The sequence below is a fragment of the Macrosteles quadrilineatus genome, unplaced genomic scaffold (assembly GCF_028750875.1).
Source record: "Macrosteles quadrilineatus isolate MER2022 unplaced genomic scaffold, UCM_ALF_1.0 Scaffold_3__2_contigs__length_128488019, whole genome shotgun sequence".
Classification (NCBI taxonomy): domain Eukaryota; kingdom Metazoa; phylum Arthropoda; class Insecta; order Hemiptera; family Cicadellidae; genus Macrosteles; species Macrosteles quadrilineatus.
The window spans coordinates 86,095,156-86,117,309 of NW_026542596.1; the positions used below are offsets into that span (position 1 = coordinate 86,095,156).

At 33.0% G+C, this 22,154-nt stretch overlaps 1 protein-coding gene across 1 annotated transcript in view; it reads right to left on the reverse strand.

The window, feature by feature from the left end:
* Nucleotides 1-1,446: 1,446 nt before the first annotated feature.
* The window catches only part of LOC128990043 (protein windpipe-like), a 58,187-nt gene continuing 37,479 nt past the window's right edge, over nt 1,447-22,154 (reverse strand). The window contains exon 2 of the mRNA XM_054412269.1: nt 1,447-4,622. Within this exon, the coding sequence (XP_054268244.1) occupies nt 2,292-4,610 (2,319 nt within the window). The 5' untranslated portion in view covers nt 4,611-4,622 and the 3' untranslated portion in view covers nt 1,447-2,291. The remainder of the gene's footprint in view (nt 4,623-22,154) is intronic.

Sequence of the window (22,154 nt, forward strand, 5' to 3'; positions counted from 1 at the left end):
TTAAATGTAAGCACATGTTGATGTGTGCATCAAATTAAAAGTTTTTGTTATTAAAATACAACGCCGCAAGCTCAAACTCAAACAGACAACTGAATAAAAATTACAGCTCTTCAAAGATTTATTGAATTTGCAATGGTATTATACCCTACCTCCTCAGAGAGGCGCCCACTAAATCGGAAGAAAATAATAAATGTAAGTATAGGTCGACATGAACATCAAATTAGATTAGAAGATCCTTAGTAAAATACAACACCGCAAATTTGACCCCAAGAGAACAACGGAGTAAAAATTACAGCCGTTGAAAGATTCAAAATGGCAGACTCGAGAAATCTTTTAATGTCTGCCATCTTTGACTCAGTAGTCCATTTTAGTTCAAATTTGCGTCATTATGTTTTACTAGTAAAGGCCTTTAGTTTGACCTACATATCAACCTATGCTTACATTTAAGATTTTCTTCTGACTCCAAGCGGGCCATTCCCCTGAGGGGGAAGCGTTACACTGAATAATGTGTTAAAATGATTTTAACCTCCAGTAACTTTGTACCAGGTTTTGTAGCTATTTCTTGATCTTTTTTAATTTTTATTTAACTGTTTCAAAACTTTTTTGTACCCTGTATAGATCTTCTCCTGGATTATAATTTTTTTTAGTAATTGAGCTAAAATCAATCTCTTAAAAAAAACTCCTTTGAATGTAACATGTATTTGTTGTATGGTAGTGCCCGTCAAATGTATTTATTAATTCTAATCCTGATATCCCTAACATGGTGATTCTTTGTCTTTATAGAGCAAAGAGCAATACCAAGCACAAATACACAGTAATGAAATGAGTGCCATGACAAAACATTTCAGTTTTAGCATGATTTTTTCTTTTTTTTTATTAATTAATGTTCTACTTCACAAAACACCAGGTTTAAGGGAGAACCAACAATACAGTTATAAATTTAAGTATAAATTTATTATCAAGCTTAAATTACATACAAAAATATGCCAACATTTTAAATATACAAAACAACGTATGTACTTAGTAACTAAGGTGTTTTTGTGATATGTCTTTTGTGCAACAACTTGTTACATATTTTGATCAAGGAAAATGTGATTAACATTGTGGTTTATTGTTAGTGGTTGTACGTATTATTTTACCATATTAAATTTAAAAAAGTTATAATAAGTTACTTTGAAAGATAATATTATAACATTAAATAGATCATTTTGGTAGTTACAGTTTTTACTTCTTGACAAATAAACATACAAATGTTTCTTTTGTTAAGAATCAAACTCAAGTAATTATTCATCTTTTGTAAATACAGATTATTAATTCAAAACTATCAAATGCAAAGTAAAAAAAAAAAAAATGATTTTGTTATAATTTAAGGTAAACATAATTATATCTTATTTATTTTATTGATTCATATTTTGTTTATAAAATTATCACATTCATCATAAACAGGACAGGTAAAATTTTGCTGAAGCATTTAAAATTGTTATAACTTAAAACATTGTGTTTTAGTTCAGTATTAACTATTACTTAATGTGAAAAATATTACAAATGTTTTGACGTTGGTTATAATAGTAACAGTTGTAGCTTATAATAGTTCCATAACAATCTGGATATATATTTGGTCAAGCGCTTTATGAAAAATGTAAACTACAACTTAGTATCATCACGTTTCATATATTTTATAAACACCACATTAATAACTACTAACAAAAAATAACATTTAATAAGCATAAACTGGTAAAGTAATTTGCACTCCACAAATAAATCTTGGATTCCTCATTACGACTCTAAAGTTTGTGTGATGTTGATAAATATAACAATTCTGTCTATAAATATAAATCTACCAGAAAATAACTCACTTTTGTAGATTTGAAACTAAAATTGAATAAATAACATAGAAGCCTACAGTAAATTTGTCTTGTGAAAATATCAGAACAAAAACTAAAAGCAAGATGTATAGCTTTCTAAGCAGTTTTCAACAATGTAATAAAACTATTAAATCTTCATAACAACCTCAGATACAGCTTAACATATAAATATTTACATCTATGAACTATTTACAAAGGTTAATTTAATTAACAAAATAAATCAGTCAAGAGCAGGAAATAATCCGCTCAGTTGGTGTTGGTGTCGGGTAACAAACCAACATTTTCATTAAGGTCTGTCAATAACAATTCTTATCACTACTTGACTAGCTTAGCTGCTAGAAAGTGTTGTCCTAACGTCCATAATTACATTTATATATAAATATTACATATAAACACTGAAGGAATATTTTCAGTTATCACATTCGCCTAAACATTCTTTGTGCCGTTGTAGGTCTTTTGTAGGAATATGGGAGTCCGTGGTATGGAGTCAGGAAGTATCCCAACTTTGGCCTTGGTCCTCTGGATGGGAGCCGCTGGGTTGATCGTAATAGGTTTTCCCTGTTGGATCAAAGGTGTTTTACTTGTCGGACTAGCGCTTGTGTCAGCTGTGTTGTTATTTATTGAGTTTTTGTCTTCCTTTTTGCCTTTGGTTTCGGAAATCGGAATAATTGTTGGTAGTTCTTTCTCATTTTCATTTGAAATGAGCTTCTCTGTTTCACTGGACGGTGCTTTGTCAGGGTATTTGGAATTGTTTTTCTTTTCATCCTCCAGTGGTTTCGGCAACAGTGATGCCATGTCTTGCATTTCAGTGTCGCGGTTTGACGGTTTGTCTTTTACAATTCTCGTTGTTCTTCTTTTCTTTGAGTTTCTGCACCTGTATACAGAGTACAGGATCAAACAAACTATTAGAACACCAACACAGAACATTACAACTTCTGCTCCAGCTACTTGTTTAATATTTCCATTCTTGTATGCAGTTATTGCTGATATCTCTTTTGTATCTGAACTAGTGGTTGTTGGTTCTTCAGGTTCAATCACTGGAGGTACAACTACACTTGAATTTGTTTTGGTTTCATCATTTCCACTATATAAATCAGGAATTGTTGTTGGAGGAGGGATAGTGTCTTCAACGTCATCGTCTGGGATTGCAGGATCTTCTACATTAGTGCTATTGTTTGTTTCTGTAGTACTGGTAACATTTAGTGACCCTTCTTCATTATCTTCTATCTCTGTATTACTAAGGCCCGGTGTTTCTTCTGTGGACGGTACTTCATCTTCCGTTGTATCTTCTAAGTATGGCAAAACAGTTGATTCTTCCTCTGTGTAATTTGTCTCCTGCAAAGAATTGATTTCTGCATGAATCAGTCCTTCATTTTTCAAGTCGTCTGATTCTTTGTTTTCATCTTCGCTCAGCGTTTTGAACTCAACTGGTTTACTATAATTCAAATTAACTGTTTCTTCTGCAACTAAATCAGTTTCTGTTTCTGGAGATGAACCACTTTCCTTTTCATCTTTGTTAGGAACATTTTCACTTTGAGACTCAGATAAAACTTTGTCATCCTCAGTTTTACTACCATCATCTGTTGATTCTTGATTTTCAATGTAACTTACTGGTTCTGCAGCTTCAATTTTGCTGTCTGCCTCGTCTAGTTTAACATCATCCACTTTGGTTTCTTCTTGGTTCCCCTTCTTCTCAGTAATGCTTGATGTTCCGTCTTCGTCCCTCATCATTTCACCCATTGCTAATGTATCATCGTTCTGAAACAAAACTTCAGCATCTGAGTTTGAGTTAGGCTGAGGTTGGTCAGATTGTATGGGTTCTCCTTGGTACGCATTCTCATTTTCATAATAGTTTTCTCTTAACAATCTATTTTTGAACAAAGGGCTATAAATATAATGGTCCATCTCTTCCTTTCTCGCTTCAGCTAGGCACAAAGAATTCTCATCCACCTTGCTCCAACTCACCCCTTTGTATTGTGAAGGTAAGGAACAGATCACATCATCCTCAAATATCACCCCTCGCCCAGAGAGCCAGTCTTGCAAATTCAGTAAAGAACAAGAACAATTGATTGGATTTCCTCCTAGTCCCAGTCTTCTCAGATTTGTCAAAGACGATATAACTTCAGTGGGGAAATTCACAATGAGATTGTTGGAAATATCAATATACTTAAGACCCTTTGGGAGAGAATTGTACTTGATAGACTTCAGCAAATTCTTATCCAAAGATAAGTATTTTAGTCTCTTCAGCCCATAGAACGCTACTCTTGGAATGTGCTCTAGTTTACAATCACCTATGTCCAAATGTTGAAGAGAATTGGAGATCAGAAAGGGCACTTCAGGCAAAAACTGGATCGGATTTCCTCTCAGGATGAGAGTAGTAAGGCTGCTAAGATGCTGGAACACTGTGGGTTCTAACTCTTCAATCTGGTTGTAGGATAGGTCGACTTCAATCACACTCTTTGCTCCGTAGAAGGTTTTTTTGTGAATGTAGTAGATGGAGCAGTTTCTCATGTTGAGGTATTTGAGGTGTCGCGCCATGTTGAACTGGCCATCCATCAGTTCTAGAGGGCTGCGTGACGAGAGGAGGGTGAGTGACTCAATCTTGCCCCCAGTTGGAGGCAAGGTCGAGCAATTGGCCACGTAGAGCCCTTGCTCGTAGCGGCAGGAGCAGTGGTTGGGACAAGCCTGCGTCAGCCATAACACGGACACCAGCACCAGCGCCAGTCTCCAACTGGATGTCTCCATCTCTGGCGGGTCCTGCAACAGAATCATCAGTGTTACTGGTGGCACTAGCAGAAGAGTTATTGCTAGAGTTTGTCACCATCACCTAATAATGCACCTAATGCGAGAGGTGATGACCTAATAAGATGCACAAGAAAGGGTAAGCAAGGTAATTATAATAAGTACTAACAAAACTAATGGTATCCAAATTTTTAAAGTTTTGGTTGTTTTAAAAAAATATTACTGAATAAGGAGGCGATATAGGATTACTAGCCGACCAAATAATTGAACAGCCATAATTTATTGCACCATATTTTTTCAAAATAAAAAAAAAATTTTTGCAGTCAAAAAATATTTTGCTATCTAAGATGGCTTTGTACATACAGTATTAGTTTCTTTGTCTCTGTGTGTGTGTGTGTGTGTGTGTGTGTGTGTGTGTGTGTGTCTCGTCACTTTTAAGGCAATTTTTATGGTGAGAAACAGGAGCAGAAACGACAAAACGAGTTAGACGTTGGTTGTAACCATAAGAATCTGCAATCCTGGTCTTTCCAAAAAAGGAAAATCACTTGCATATTTTACAGCTTTCATTTACTGCTTTTACAATTAATGAGGAATGTAGTTCAGTAACTATAGTCCATCAGGAACGTGTAACTATGTTTAAAGAGAAAGAGATGGGAATCAGGATGGTAAAATAATTTGTATCGGTAATTTTTTTAAATATTTTGACCATTTTTAATTTAAGAACCTTTAGAAGGATTTATTTTTGGACAAGAAGTTAAGCATGATTGTATTGTTCTTTACATAATAATATTTAAATAAAACATTGTTTGAATACCGGTAGGTTTATTTTATATTACTTCTTTTTAAAGAATCAATACTTTTTACTATTTTAGTAACACAATCAATACTTATAATAACCATCACGATTGCGAATGAATATGCCATCATCACTGACAATTGGGCAAGACACTCTTGAAATGCTTCCCTGTAACAAAAGCCTGAGGCTTTGAGTCTTGAGTCGCAGTAAACAAAGCATCATTGACATGCACGACGCCTGCCCCTCGTAGCAAGGCCTAGGGCACCCAATTGTGCTAAATATATGCCTGCCTGCACTGCAAACTACGTCCGCCTGCCTCTGCACGCGCGAGGGCCATCAAGTGACACTGATTGAGACTGCTTCCTAATCGAAGGCGTTTGCGCCCACTGGTCTAGTGGAGTGTACCATTGATTATACAATGGAACCTCGGTAAGGAGACGCTAGATAACAAGTGTCATTTTCATATACACTTGATTTTATATTCCCCTTATCACATTTTGCAAACCTCTGTAACAATTCAACCTTGATAACAAGTCTTTGACGATCCGCTTGAAAGACTTATCGAGTTTCTACTGTTCCACACACGATGGTATGTGTTTAGTCAATGGGTGGACTCAGAATGATTTTTTTGTCCTAAGACGCTAGGCACGGATTACTTCAGGCTGGACCTAGGGGTTGCTGCATTATCACTTATATAAAATGCATTGGTGATTTGGCAGGATTTGAACCCGTAACCTTGGATCGAAGTCCGGCGCTCTAATCACTAGACCAGCTCGGTCTCCCAAAGATTGATTAGAAGTATTATAAATTATGCTGCCCTTAAACCTTAACCGTCTTTGAACATGTTTACAAAAACAGTTTATAGGCCTATTTGGTAATAAAACATTAAGGATTTTAAAATGTTCATATGTTGATGAGTTGGTATCATAATTGCAAGAAAAGAAAATTAAATCACTATGCTAAGAGGGTTGTGAAAGCAATACATTTTCTTGATTTAAAGGGTAAATGTTTTGTTTATTGTGTATGAAATATGTCGGGGTGAATAGCTTTGAGTATAAAAGCATGAGCAAAATCTACTTCAGCAAACCAAACTATAAGAAATAAAGAAAATACAGGGTTCGGTTTCATGTGTCATAAATAAGGATCATGAGAGTGAGAGAACTGTCCACAAAATTACATTCAAATTCATTTATTGGCTTAAGGTTAAATATAAGACAAAGCTACTAACACAATTGACTTAAGTGTCTACTTTTATGGTCAATTTGTCCTTAGAATCTGAGAGAAGTTCATATTCCCTAAAATTTCTCAATTCTCTTGGTCCTCTAAAATGAAAACGTACAAAAATTACGAACATATTTTTATCTCAGAAACATGCAATACAATAGTTGTTTTAATTAATATTTTAATATTTTTTGTACAAAAGGCTATAACAGTGATTTTCCCACTGAAGTAGTTAGCCTGAATGTGTCTGAGAAGGACAAGTCAAGGCTCACACAAATTATGATTGATGTTATGGAACTGCAATCAACTGTTTCACAAGAAAAGAAGAAAAGGTTACAGTATAGAGGTTGTAGGTAATTAATTTTTAACCATTTCCAATACCGGTAGTTAAGATTTTTTTTCAATTAAGAACATTGTGAATATAATTAATTAATAAATTGGCCTTATAGGTTGTGTTGATTTGGTGAAAGTATGAGTACATAATATGAAATTTGGTAACTGCAAATGTTTTCCTTTTGTAAAAGATGACGCTTGTTTAGACATAGGGTTTTATGTTGAGAATTGGGTAGACTTAAATTCACTAATGTTGACTAATGTTTTCTCTAACTTTAGAATAAATTTAACACTGTTTTTTTTCTCTTGTTTATAAACTCTGAGAAGTAGCAACGGTTCTCATACATGAACGGATACATTGATTGGTTCGCTTTGTTAAAATATTTTTAAAGCTGGCGAAAGAGCAAAGAAACAGACTAGAAAGTAAAACACTCACACTGTACCTCAAAACTATTTTCTGCTGATACATAAGAATGAAAAGTCCCTAAGGGGGTATGTTTAGTCATTGGCTATGTACTATAGTCAATGATTTAATGTATCATGTTACATGACTAAAGGGTGACATTTAATTTGTCTTACTTTGCAGTCACTAATAGTGAAAATATTTAAAATAGATTCTCTTACATATATTTTTATTTAATATATTTTGAAATATACTTTAACGTCTAGGATGTAAAGATATGCACTTTGTCAATTAGTGCAGAGAATTTTGATCCGTCGCCTTGTCTCTCAATCTACTAGTAGAAGTAGAAGCTACTCATTGAATCAAGTACACTTTATCAACCCCTTCAATTAAGATTATGCAAGTTCCGATCAGCTTAGTACTGCAGTCAACTTGGAACTGTTTGAAGGCGGTTGCTACATTCATGTTGCTGTACAGTACGAGTACATGATAAAAATAATAATTTTCTAGTTTGTCGGTAGGATTTTATACATCAACCAATAATCGTCTTCAATTATCAAATTAATTTGAACATTTAGCTTTAAACAAATTCAATATAATGCAGTTTTTATATACGGTACAGTACCGAAAAACATTTCCTCAACAATTATTAGTCCTGATGCGGAATTACAGTTAAAACCTCACTAACTCGACAGGGAACGGATCAACAGCTTTGTCTGTGTTCGACTTTTCAAATTTTAATTGTTGAATATTTGAAATTTTTTAAAGATTTTTCACTCAATATGTAAAAATACTCATGTAAGTAATACATTTATAAATGTAAATATTAGTCTCTGTTATGTATTAATTTATTAAAACCCATTAAAATTTTCAATGTTCTCGATAACTCGACAACCTCTGGGTCCACCAATTGTCGAGTTATCAAAGTTTTATCTATGGGTTTTCACAGTTCCGAAATGCAAGATGTATTTAAACTTATGAAGATTTGTATAAGGATCGCCTAAAATTGATTGTCTGGGTAGCTGAGCGGTGTCGACTTCAAATCAGATTATGTCATTGGTGTTAGTTTGAGGTCCTTTCAGAACAGCTATATAACTATAATAAATAAGAAACCTTAAGATTTGTTTTGGAAATTAAATTTAACTTTTAATAGACAGAACAGAACACAACACCAATACAAACTGAACAATTACACATTATAAATAATGTCATATGTTTCATGATTTATATGTCATTATAAGCAGGCTTATTGGAATTGCTTTAACAATTGGGCCCGGGCTATCATTAATGATGCTTTCTTAACTAAAGGTCGACGTTAAATAGTAACAATACCAGGGTTTGGACCGTTCCCTTACAAAAACGTCAACAAATGTGTGGCATAGATACACACAATTTTAACATTTTGAATTGGCAGTTTTTTAAATGAATTATTATTGATAATCATTAACTTCGATTCTTATCGACTTCGATTTTTCTATTTCTTAAAAGGGTGCTGGCCTCTTTTTACCTCTAATGCTATGATTTTTTCCGACCACTTAGTAGGCCTATGTTTGCTTCAAAAGGTGAATACTGTAGTTAGGTATGGTATAATCAGCGACCACAGAATAAATGATTATGTTTAAAGTTTCGTTGAATAATTGTACCATTGACTATACAACTCGTAGAGGATAAAATGATGATACTCATGAACTCTTCACCATCCAACGAAAATATATCAAATCTCAAACTTCCATTCCATGTCGTGACTGGAACCGCTGGAACACAACTTTTGACGTGAGCCTCACGCAGTGTTCTACCGGCGGCGGCGGCTAACAGCTGTCTCTGTCAGTCACGCGGGAGAGACTCGGGCGACGCGTCAGGTGACGAGTGTAGTCTGCAATCAGCTGTGAGTTGAAGGTCACGTGACACGGCCTTGGGCCATCGATCCCGCGGACACACTCAGATTGTCCGCGAGATACGTGTGCCCGTGCGGTATAGTACAGAGACACGCCAACACAACACCTACAGCACGCGACTTGGCTGTGGTTTAATTTACCTCGTTTTCATGACCCAGTTTGATGGTTTAGTCTTGATGGGATTTACCTTTGTTTACCTGAAATAGTAACAATACTAACAATCTTAGGCTGTAGATCGCCGAATGATAGACTTTCGAAACTGTTGTACACTACTGAAGCTTTAGCATTATAATTTATGGAGAAATGACGAAAGTCCTTCGTTTAGAAGGGAACCCAGAGTTTATGCACAATAAGCTTCGGTTGACGTGCTAGGACCCTGCCTGAGCCCACTCTCTCACAATACAATTGATGGGGACGCAATTTGGCGTATTGTTGTATTTGCATCCCAAATATGAATGGGAGATGCGAGTAGAATGGAGAGAGATTACGCGTGTAGTTTTGTTACCGACTACGACGCTGGACCCCAGTTTCGAACTGTCAAAAAGCCATTAACTTTTCTCAGGAGGCAGCTTCCTTTTGATTCCTGGCGAGAACTATAAACTTTCAGCTGTTCAGCTGTTTTGACGTGTTTATTGAGTGTGTTCAAGTTCAATATTGTCGACTAATTTTTCCATCTTCTTTTACGGAAAATTTTACTGTTTGTTCTTTGGATGCAATTATCTTTCTTAATGACAATATTTCGTTTAGATATAACAGTTTTTAAGCTATGAAAGAAAAGACAACAAAACACTAAAAACATGGTAATTGTGTATTATCCTGGTCCACAAGGATGGTCAATATATAAGGTGGTTCGTTTCTCGTTTAATCAATGGCTTGACCAGTAAATGCGTGAAGTACAGCTACGACATACTCACATTTCTGTGATATGCATTCAATTAAGTTTCTATACAAAACAGAACCAGTGCAACTGTACTTTCAGCAGTAAAAAATATCTTCTCTGCATCAATCTTCCCCGCGAAGCACGGGTAAAACTACTAATTAACCATAAAGATTATGATCGATTTCTAACAACCATCATGATTAGATAAGGTGGCAAGTAGCGAGTAACAGATGTTAATTATCTGTAGGTGCAACTGGCAAGTGGGTTAGCTGGTAGCTGACATTCGCTCATGACGCAGAGAGAGCAGAGGAAATCTTGATCTAAACAATAAACCTACTTAACACCGCCGTGAGCCAAGCCTTGCACACCGCCACACCGTCGTACCGGGCTGTTATCTGATAGCGGCATCCACTGATAAATTACAAGTTTAGTAGCTTCACAGACACATCGATACAGCATTAACATTGAAACACACAAAGTCGTATTTCTTCACGTGTGATGAACTGTAGTAACCTACGTGTAAATAGTGTGAACATCTGTTAGTCCTCATCAATGGTTTGCATTATCATGTTCTTAAATGTGACAGTTTGAATCGTAAAACTAATTGTAATCCAACTAGGCTATTTTATTCAGATTAGAAGTCACACAACCCCTATAGACTTTACACATCATGACTTTGAACAAAAAAACATTCATTTGTGTTACCGGTACTTGTTTGAAAGTAACATTTTAACTCGTTGGCACGTGTTGAACATCTGCTTCACATAATCCTGATCTGACGTAAAATAGTTCAAATCCTAAAACTAATTGTAATCCACCAGTGACTGCCGGTCCTTGCTATCTACAGGCGACATCCACTATCCACTGATAAATTATAAGTTTAGAAGATGCACAATCGTCTTCTTCGCACATTAAAATATTTAACATCGGAAAATGGTGTTGTTCGCATACTGTTAAGTGAGTAGGTATATTACACAGTCGGACATTACTTGTTCTCGTTATTTTTTTTTTTTGCATTATCCTCATATGATAGATACTACAGAATTTAAATACTATAACTAATTGTAGCTGAATTCAGAACAAAATGTTTAGTAAGCAGTCGGATTTGTCTGACTAAAATGAAATGTTGAGATAGTTTTACGGTATTAAACAGTTGACATTTTCTCATGTGGGAGTGAATTTTATACTACTCTCGCTATTTCTTTGCAACTCTCAGGACGATCAATGATTTATGGATATAGGTAGCCTTGTTTCGTAAAAATTGTTCATAAAGTTTTTGAAAACAGTGAATTTTTAGTAAACATTAAAACCAACTCTGCGTATACATAACAGAAATCACCTTCTGTAAGGAAGATTATGTACGCACATTATATGGTTTCCTTAGCTAAAAACGCTAAAAACCACAAACTAATTATTTTTTTATTCAATGATTTATATGAAATCAGTATTTACAATATGTTAAGTTTTTAAATAGTCAATATTATCGCATATCCATGCCAAGCCAAGATACAAATGAGTAGTAATAAACATTAAATCGTGTAAAACATATATTTTATAACAATTCAACAACGAAACCATTCCGACCATATACGACTTCCCATAAAAAGTATGACTTCTACACACTACCACACACTTGCAGTTCAGGTCATGGGTGTTCTCTGCCAGCTTGTACATTTATTGCTGACTACAAGGCTGAGATAAGACCCTGGCTTGTAATATCTAGCCTGCTTATCTCTACAAGGCCGAAGATAGTTTCTATTGACCAGGCTATAAACTAAAGTAGATATAATACCAGAATATGACCCCACTTTCGGCGTTTTAGAGGCACTTTTAGGGCACTTTTTATAGGGGAAAAATGAGAAAAAAATGGAAGAGCTTTTTTTGGCCACTTTTTTTAAAGACCCAGCTCTCGACCTATACACCCCTATATAAATTTTCTACTTTTGTTAATACTAAAAATCACGTCTGGAATATGGCTCATTTTTTGGCCACTTTTTTAAAGACCTGGATCTCGTCCAATACAAGCCTATATAAATGTTCAAACTCCATTAAAATTTCAAATCCACATCCATTCCCATGTATATTTTCAAAATCATGTGAGGTTTGTGCGTGAACTCGGGCACGCTTATGGCTATGTGTAAACTATGCCTGACTCAAATGAATGACTGTGAGTGTAACCTAATGACCCCAATCAAAACCAATTGTCAACATTCTCTGTCTGTCTGGCGCCAGTCTGTCTGGGGCAGGTTTAGACAATTACCAAATATGTTTGATTGATTGACCTCAATTATTCAATTGTTCAATTTCAGTTTGTTCAATTTCCATTGTTAAGTTCTAAATTAATTTAGACAATTTTGTGGTATATAAGGGGGGCATTCTACGGAATCATCACTAACTCTTCCACCTGGATCTTCTTGTTTTGGTAAGTCTTTGACATCTAAGCTAGACTATTGTAATATGTTGTCGCGTGTCGGGTCATGGGATCAATTGGTGACGTAATTGATGCTTGTACTCATAGGCCTACTCTGTATTTCTTTTAACTTAGGAGTGTAGCTAATTTCCCGAGTCCATTTTTCAAAACTTAGCCGAATTGAGTCACTAAGGAACTTGAAATGTATATAAGTATATTTTTAAACACTTAGAGTATTTTGAACAGTCACTAAGGAACTTAAAATGTATATAAGTCTATTTTAAAAAACTTAGCCAAATTCACTCATGACTTTGAGTCAAAAGTTTGCACAAGTTATTATTTAAAAACTTAGCCGAATTATACTCACTATATAATTTTGTCGAGTTCCTTTTAACATAGGTAACATAGTCTTCTCTATAACTAACACTCACTCTGTATATATGTAGACTCAGCATTCTGAATTGCTAAAAAGTATTTTTACTTAAGATTTTGGATTTAGTTTTGATTTAAAAAATTGCAATTGCCAAATTTTATTGTATGAAATTGTTTTGAATATTAAAATTTAAAATTCTGATTTAAATTATTATTTCCCATTAATTGAAATTGTCTAAAATGTAATTTCCATCATATAGAAGATGCTAACTTTGTTTTTTAGTTACATGTCAACTGTGTGCTGCTTCTCTATCCAAAAAAATAACTTATTTTGTTATTACTATTTTTAAGTGAGTCAAAATTGTGCACAAGTTATTATTTAAAAACTTAGCCAAACTTCATGCACCGGGGGACTTTGAGTTAAAAGTGTGTACAAGTTATTATTTAAAAACTTAGCCAAATTCACTCACGGGGGGGGACTTTGAGTCAAAAGTGTGCACAAGTTATTATTTAAAAACTTAGCCAAACTTCATGCACCGGGGGACTTTGAGTTAAAAGTGTGTACAAGTTATTATTTAAAAACTTAGCCAAACTTCATGCACCGGGGGACTTTGAGTCAAAAGTGTGCACAAGTTATTATTTAAAAACTTAGCCGAATTATATTCACTATATAATTTTGTCAAGTCTCCTTTAAAATAGGTAACACTCACTCTGTATATATGTAGACTCAGCAATCTGAATTGCTAAAAAGTATTTTTTATTTAAGTTTTTGGATTTAGTTTTGATTTAGAAAATTACAATTGCTAAATCTTATTGTATGAAATTGTTTTGAATATTAAAATATAAAATTCTAATTCAAATTATTATTTCTCATTAATTGAAATTGTCAAAATGTAATTTCTACTATATAGAAGATTCCAACCTATTTTTTAATTACATATATAAAAATGAAGACTACATGTCAACATTGTTTTGCATTGCTCTCCAAAAAAAGCAACCTGATTCGCCACTACAAGGTAATTCATAAAATGAAGGTGAAACTGTGCAAAGTTTGCAATTTAATCTGTGATAATAATGTGGCTCTAAAATCACATATATTACAAAGTCACAAGACTTGTAATTTATGTAAAATGAATGTTGTTGGACATTTTAGAAGACATGTTAATTCCTGTAACAAATGTCCATACACAATGATTAAATTTGTTGGTGAATCGATTAGAGCTGAACTTGAAAATACTCTTAAGTCTTGTCCTATGCCAATAAAATGGACTTTAGTTAGGAGAATTAAATTTATAAAATATTCAATGGATAAAAATGGAAAATTAGTTAATGAAAAAGAATGTATAGCGGATTTTAGAAGTCTTACTACCTTAACTATTGAGAAGCAGGATTTAAAGCCTCAAATTAAAAATGCACTTTTAAAGATTGATGCATCCATTCACAAATATCAAACCCAAGGCAGTGGTTGGATATATGACCATACTAAGTATTGGCAGCTGCATGTTTACAAGTATAAGCCCCTAACTCCAAAGTCATATATACCCACACCAAAAAGTATTCAATCAAAACATGCAGTTTTAAATATAAAAAATTCAGATAATAAATGCTTCCTTTGGTCAATTTTAGCAGCTTTATATCCAAGGAATTGTATCAATGAAAGTGCTAATAGAGTCTCTAATTATGTACCCTATGAAAGTCAGTTGAATATGACAAACATAAAATATCCTGTGAAAATATCTGATATAGATAAATTTGAAATACAAAATAACATAAGTGTTAATGTATTTGGGGTTGAATATGATAAATGTATATATCCATTAAGAACAACCAAACTAAATAGTAGTACTCATATAGATCTATTGTTATTACAACAAGGTCGTAAATCACATTACTGTTTAATTCGTGATTTTGATAAGTTAATGTTCCACTCTACAAAAGATGACCATAAGAAGCATTTTTGCAAGTTGTGTTTGCAACATTTTTATACTAATGACATATTAGAACGTCACACAACATATTGTAAAAACTTTGACGCCCAACGAGTGGAAATGTCTAAACAAGATACATTACAATTTAAAAATTATAAATATCAACTTAAAGCTCCATATGTGATTTATGCAGATTTTGAATGCTTTATAAACTCTAATATACATACTCCATCGGGATTTGCATTTGTCGTAGTAAAAGATTCAAAAATTATTTCTGAAGAGTTGTACAGTGGTACAAATGTTATGGATGTGTTTTTTGAAAAATTATTTCAGACTTATGATTATATTAAAAATCAAATGGCAATATATATTCCCCTAGCAATGACTCCTGAGCAAGAGGCATCTTTCCAAAACTCAACACATTGTCATATTTGTGAAAAGCCTCTATATTTTGATAGGGTACGGGAACATTGTCATTCAAATGGCCAATACCGTGGAGCTGCCCACAATGATTGCAATTTAAACTATAAAGTAACAAAGAAAATACCAGTATTCTTTCATAACTTAAAAAATTACGATGGACATTTAATTATGCAACACTTGGGAAAGTTTAATCGTAAATTAAATTGCATAGCCAAAGATATGGAAAAGTACATTTCATTCTCTGTTGATGATTTAGTATTTTTAGATTCCTATAACTTTCTGTCCCTTCCATTATACAAATTAGCTTCCAATTTAAATACATTTAGATTCATAGACAATCCACTACTACAACGCAAAGGCGTATTTCCCTATGAATATATGACAGGACCAGATAAGTTTGCAGAGTCTCTACCTCCAATTGAAAAATTTTACAGTACTTTAACTAAAGAACATATCTCTTCCATCGAATATGAACATGCTAAAAATGTCTGGACCCATTTTAATATACATAATTTACAAGAATATCATGATTTATATCTTAAAACAGATGTATTGCTACTGGCTGATGTGTTTGAGACATTTAGAGACCTGTGTTTAAAGGATTACAAACTTGACCCCGTACATATGTATTCACTTCCAGGACTAACATGGGAAGCTTGTCTTAGAATGACTGGTATAAAATTACAATTATTTCAAGATATTGACATGCATTTGTTCATAGAAAGTGCAATCAGAGGAGGAGTCAGTATGATTTCTACACGTTACACTAAAGCCAATAATAGATATATGGGCAAACATTATGATCCCAATCAAGAAAGTGTGTATTTAATATATTTAGATTGTAACTCGCTATACTCCACAGCTATGTGTGAGACACTACCCGTGGATGGATTTCGTTGGACGAATGAGATAGACTACAAAAACAATCAAAATGATGAGTTTGGATATATCTTAGAAGTTGATTTAAAATACGATAAAAGCTTACATGATTTACATAATGACTATCCATTAGCACCTGAGAAAATGAATGGCAAATTAATACCTAATTTAAATGACAAAACTAAATATATTTTACATTATAAAGCATTACAAAAATATGAGGAATTAGGTTTGGTTGCTACAAAATACTATAGAATTTTAAAATTTAGACAATCAAAATGGCTTGCACCCTATATTAATTTTAATATTGAAAAACGCAAATGTGCTAAAAATGATTTTGAAAAAGACTTTTACAAATTGTTAAATAATAGTCTCTTTGGTCGAACAATTATGAACCAACGCAAGTTTCGTGATATATATCTCAAGGATGAGTCACTATTAACAAAATATGTCACTAATCCAAGGTTTGACTGTAGCAAAAAGTTCGATAACAATTTACATGCTATACATTTAAATAAATTAGTTGTAAAGTTTAATAAGCCGATATATTTGGGAATGACCATTTTGGATATTAGTAAAGTAATAATGTATGATTTCCACTATAATTATATGTCAAAATTTAAGAACAAAAGATTTCTTATGACTGATACAGATTCTTTAATGTATTCTATAGTTACAGAGGACTTTTACAAGGAAATAGAAAGTGACTTGCACTATTTTGATACCTCTGGATATAGTAAAGACCATTTCTTATACTCTGATAAAAATAAAAAAGTCACAGGCAAGTTCAAAGACGAATTAGATGGTCATATTATGTTTGAATATTGTGGTTTAAGACCAAAGTTATATTCTTATATTCCTCTAAAATGGTTATATGAAGAAGACAAGCAAGCTTTAGAGGTGAAGAAAGCTAAAGGAGCTGATGGTGCTACAGTTAAACATCTCCTTAGACATCAAAATTATTTGAACTGTCTTGCAACTGGGCAAGATTACTATGAGAATGTGACAAGAATTAAATCTACAAATCATCATCTTCAAACCTTAACCATGAACAAGAAAGTACTATCATTTGACGATGACAAGAGGTTTATTCTAGAAGATGGCATCAATACGCTTGCGCTTGGTCACTATAAAATTGATCAAACATAAATCTATATTTGCCATTATTCTTTGACCTTTCTTTGTCTATTACAAAAAAGCCATATTTAGTTTTATCCCAGCATTGGTGGCAGAGATTTCTAAATTGGTTAAATGAAAAGTCATTACCAACATGATTGTTATATACATGTTTTAAATTTAAATCATCTTGTTTAAATAATATTAGGAAATTTACATTATCACGTAAATGTTTGTGTACTTTGCTGTAAGATTGACACAAGTAAAAACAGTTAATATTTTTATGTCGACCCATTGAAAAAAATTGTGTAATATTTTGACTATTTATGTCATCAAATACAACAACTGACTGTGATTTTACATCATTTGGTGTGATTTCACAGTCAGTAAACGTGTGTAATTTCACTTCGTCACACATACTAAATATTTCAATCATTTTTTTATATTTTTCTTGTTCTAAAGATTTAGATATTAAATATAAGTTTGTAAATTTTAATCCTTCCTTTCTTACAATTAAATTGTAAATTACAACCGTCTTCCCACTTCCACTTGGACCACAAATAACACATCGAATATTGGTAGGAAATAGACCCAACTTCTTTGGTATATTTTCCTTAGTATGTACTATTTTAAATTTATGTTTTTGTTGAATAAAAGACATTTTTTATATAATAAAAATGGTGAAAAATGATAATAAGAAAACATGTAAAAAAGGCAAAGGTTTATTCTTAAAGCCTTACAGGGGTCGAGGGCTATTGAATACTCTTATAAATAATCTTCCATTTCCACTTCACATACCATCATATCGGTACTGTGGACCTGGAACGAATATACGTCAAAATCTAGCCAAAAATGTACCTCCAAAAAATAAGTTAGACTCTTATTGTAAAGAGCATGACATATTCTACATGAATAATCCCGATACCGCTGCTCGGAACAAAGCAGACATGAGATTAGCAGACTTAGCTTGGACTAGAGTAACGGCCAAGGACGCAAATCTTGCTGAAAGAGCTGCAGCTTATGCGGTGACAAATTTGATGAAGGCAAAAGCAAAAATGGGAATGGGATTAAAATTTAATAAAAAAGATGGACAACTACCAGCTGTTAGAGGCCGCAAAAGACGTGCCTCACTTCCGGGGGGTGTACCTAAAAAACGAGCTAAAAAATCTAACACCAAAAGTAAAAGAGTGCGGAATAGTTAATTTAGACAGTTCATCTGGCACACATTGGACAGCATATCGTAAAAATAAAGATATTGTAATTTATTTTGACCCATTTGGAATCCAACCTCCAAAAGAAGTAATTAAATATTTTGAGGGACATAAAATATTCTATACAACCGATCAAATACAAGATTTAAATAGTTCTATTTGTGGAATTTTATGTTTATCATTCATAAAAAATTTTTGTTTATAAAAATGGATTCATTTACTATAACATTTTCGGGTACAGAGCCAGAGCTAAAGTCAGTGTTCTTTCCTCCCATAGAATTAAATGATGATTATGTAATTGGATTAGTAGATTTTCAAAGTTATAATTCTATATTTAATGTAAAAAAACCACTAAATACTTTAACATATTACAAAGTAGAGAAAAAAACATTACCAAAGGGAGAGATCTTAGTTGATGATTTAAACCAGTTATTAGATGGTAAACTTAAAGTTATAATACATAAAAATGGAGAAGCATTAATTAATACTAAAGTCAAACTTTTATTCAAAGGGCTTATTCCAAAATTAAATCAACTTAAAGGAAACAAATTAACCATTGGAGAAGGTGATGATGTTTTCTATTATGATCACAATGCTCCAGTTACAATAGAAATTTCTGAAGGAACATATGAGGTGGTTGAGCTTGCAAAGGAAATTCAAAAGCAAATCCCAGACTTTTTCCTTACAGCTAATAATAAAACTATGAAAGCGACATTACTTTCTAGCCACGTGTTTGATTTTACAAAACCATGTTTAGGGTCTGTTTTATTGGGATTTAAAGGTGTTTCTACTCCTGGTGTACAGTTTGAATCTACAAATAAAATAAACATTAATAATGTAAATGTGATTAGAGTAAAATGTAATATTGCAAACGGGTCCTATTTAAATGGAAACAAATCACACACCATACATAGCTTTTATCCAGAAGCTCCTCCTGGCTACAAAATTATTGAAGTTCCAAGAAATATTATATATTTTCCTGTAAATAAGAGAAGTTTAGATGTTGTCAGTATTACATTTGCCGATCAGCATGACAAGGCAATTGACTTTAATGGAGAAGAAACTACAATTACTTGTCATATAAAAAAGATATGAGAATTTATAAGAATTTATCTATAAGTATACAAAATGCTAGGTTCCTACGATCAATAGGACTAAAGTTAAAATTTTCTATTAATAAAAATGGAAGATTTTCTAGACGTTACAGGGAAATCCCAATTCGACGATAGTGTGGTTAAAATTACAAATCACTCCTATGTTCCCCATAACACTTTAGCAATAAATAATTCTGATGAAATTCGAATATGTATTAATAATCAAGATTTGCTAACTCTCCCATGTAGGAGTTATCTGTATATTAAGGGAGAAATTGAAAATCATGATAAAGGTCATTTTATAAATAATGCATTTGCATTCTTATTTGATGAAATTAGATATGAAGTCGCAGGTAAAGAAATAGACATTGTAAGAAACCCAGGAATTTCTAGTCTTATGAAAATATTGAGCTCTTACAATAAAACAACTAAATTGTCAAATGTGGCATTTGATTCTGACACGAATTTAAAAGAGTTCCATAAAAGTGGCAAGTTTAGTACTTGTTTGCCATTAGAACTGTTAATGGGTGTATTTGAGGATTTTAATAAGGTATTAGTAAATGTCAAACAAGAATTGGTGTTGAAAAGATCCAAAAATGATTTGAATTGTATATTAACAACCACTAGTGCTCCAGCCAGTGGTACTGCTGATTTGATTCCTAAAATTACACTTAACTCAATTCAATGGGTGATGCCACATGTAATACCATCAGATGGAGAGAAGTTACAATTACAAAAGATGTTATTGCAAAATAAAAATTTGCAAATTGCATTTAGAAGCTTAGAGTTGCATGAACTTCCATCATATCCCAATACTACAAGACATACATGGTCAGTAAAGACATCTTCAAGTTTGGAGAAGCCTAGGTATATTATATTTGGTTTCCAAACAGCTAGGGATAATAGTGCACGAAAAAGAACTGATGAATTTGATCACTGTAAGTTAAAAAATCTCAAAGTATTTCTAAACTCTGAATATTATCCTTATAGTGATTTAAATCTCGACTTTGAAAATGGAGATGTCTCTAAAGCTTATGAGATGTTTATGAGGTTTAGAGAGACTTACTATAATACTATCCCAGATCCTATGATTAGTAGGGCTGAGTTTATGAAGAAATATCCTCTAATTGTAATAGACTGTTCTAGACAGAACGAAACAGTGAAGGAAGGAATTGTTGATATTAAATTAGAGATTGAAACTGCAGAAAATGTACCAGCAAATACATCTGCATATTGTTTGATAATACATGATAAAGTGTTTGAGTACAATCCTTTGTCAAATGAGATAAATAAAATGTAAATAAAAGATGAAAAACATTCAACAAGAATTGGTTGACTCTGCAAATCAAATACGAGAGAAATATAGAGCTTTAAAACGTGGCAAGTTTCTAGAGGCTGAAGAGAGGTTTCAAACATTCCAACCTTTAATAGAGCCATTACAAGAATTAAAAAAAATCGCCAAAACAGAGAGGCCTCGAATGGAGATTCTCCCAATGACTCCGTCTAGAATATCAATGATACCAAGATTGCAACCATTACAAACACACACCCCACAGAAATTAGATTTTGGTCTTTTAGCATCAGACTATTTAGGAAATTACCTCAGTAAAAGTAGTATGACAGACACTACATATGGTATTAGACGAGAAGCAAATAAATTTTTTATTGGAAATAAGGAAGTTGACATTGCCAATGATGATGTTACAATTGCAAATAAAACCTACAAGGGGACAAAAGGTTTGTGGCAATTGTTAACTTTAAAAGAACCTGAGGATTATACTCCGGCTGATTTGCAAAATTATAAAGAAATTTTGGAAGCTACAAATGGACATTTAAAGAGTTACAAAGATGGTGCACCAATTTCAAGTAATAGACATACTAAATATCTTAATATAATTAAACCTCTATTTAAGTCTGTTGGTGAAGGTTTGAGACAAGTGACTGGTAATAAAATAGACTATATTTATTGGGATGATCCTAATGAGCTTGTAGATAGGTTAAGACTTCTTTGGCTAAGTCGCCAAGCCGGTAACTCAGGAGTGGATAATGAAATAGATTCCATTATTGAGGAATTGAGAGAAAGTGGTATTATTTATTAAATAAAAATATGTTTATAGATAAATTTTATCGTTTATATAATCCATATAATAAGCCTGCAGAACCCAGGGCTAGTAATGAACCTACTTTAAATTTACAAGACGATAGTTGGAATTGTTTAAACCGTAAAATTGGTAACGTTAAAGATGGGGAGTTTGTAGATGATGTATCAACTTTGGGTCAGACATTAACTAGAAAAGGTGATGTATTTTTACAAGGTAGAACTAAATATGAGTTTTTAGAATCTAAAAATAAAAATTGGAATGCTAAAAAACAGAAAATTACTAATGTGGAAAAGGGTGAAAGTTTAGATGATGTGCCCACTTTACAACAGACTTTAATACGTAAAGATGGCAAATTTGTACAAGACAATAATAATTTTGAATTTTTAGAATCAGAAAATGGTGTTTGGAATGCTAAGAAACGGAAAATTACTAATGTGAAAAAGGGTGAAAGTTTAGATGATGTGCCCACTTTACAACAGACTTT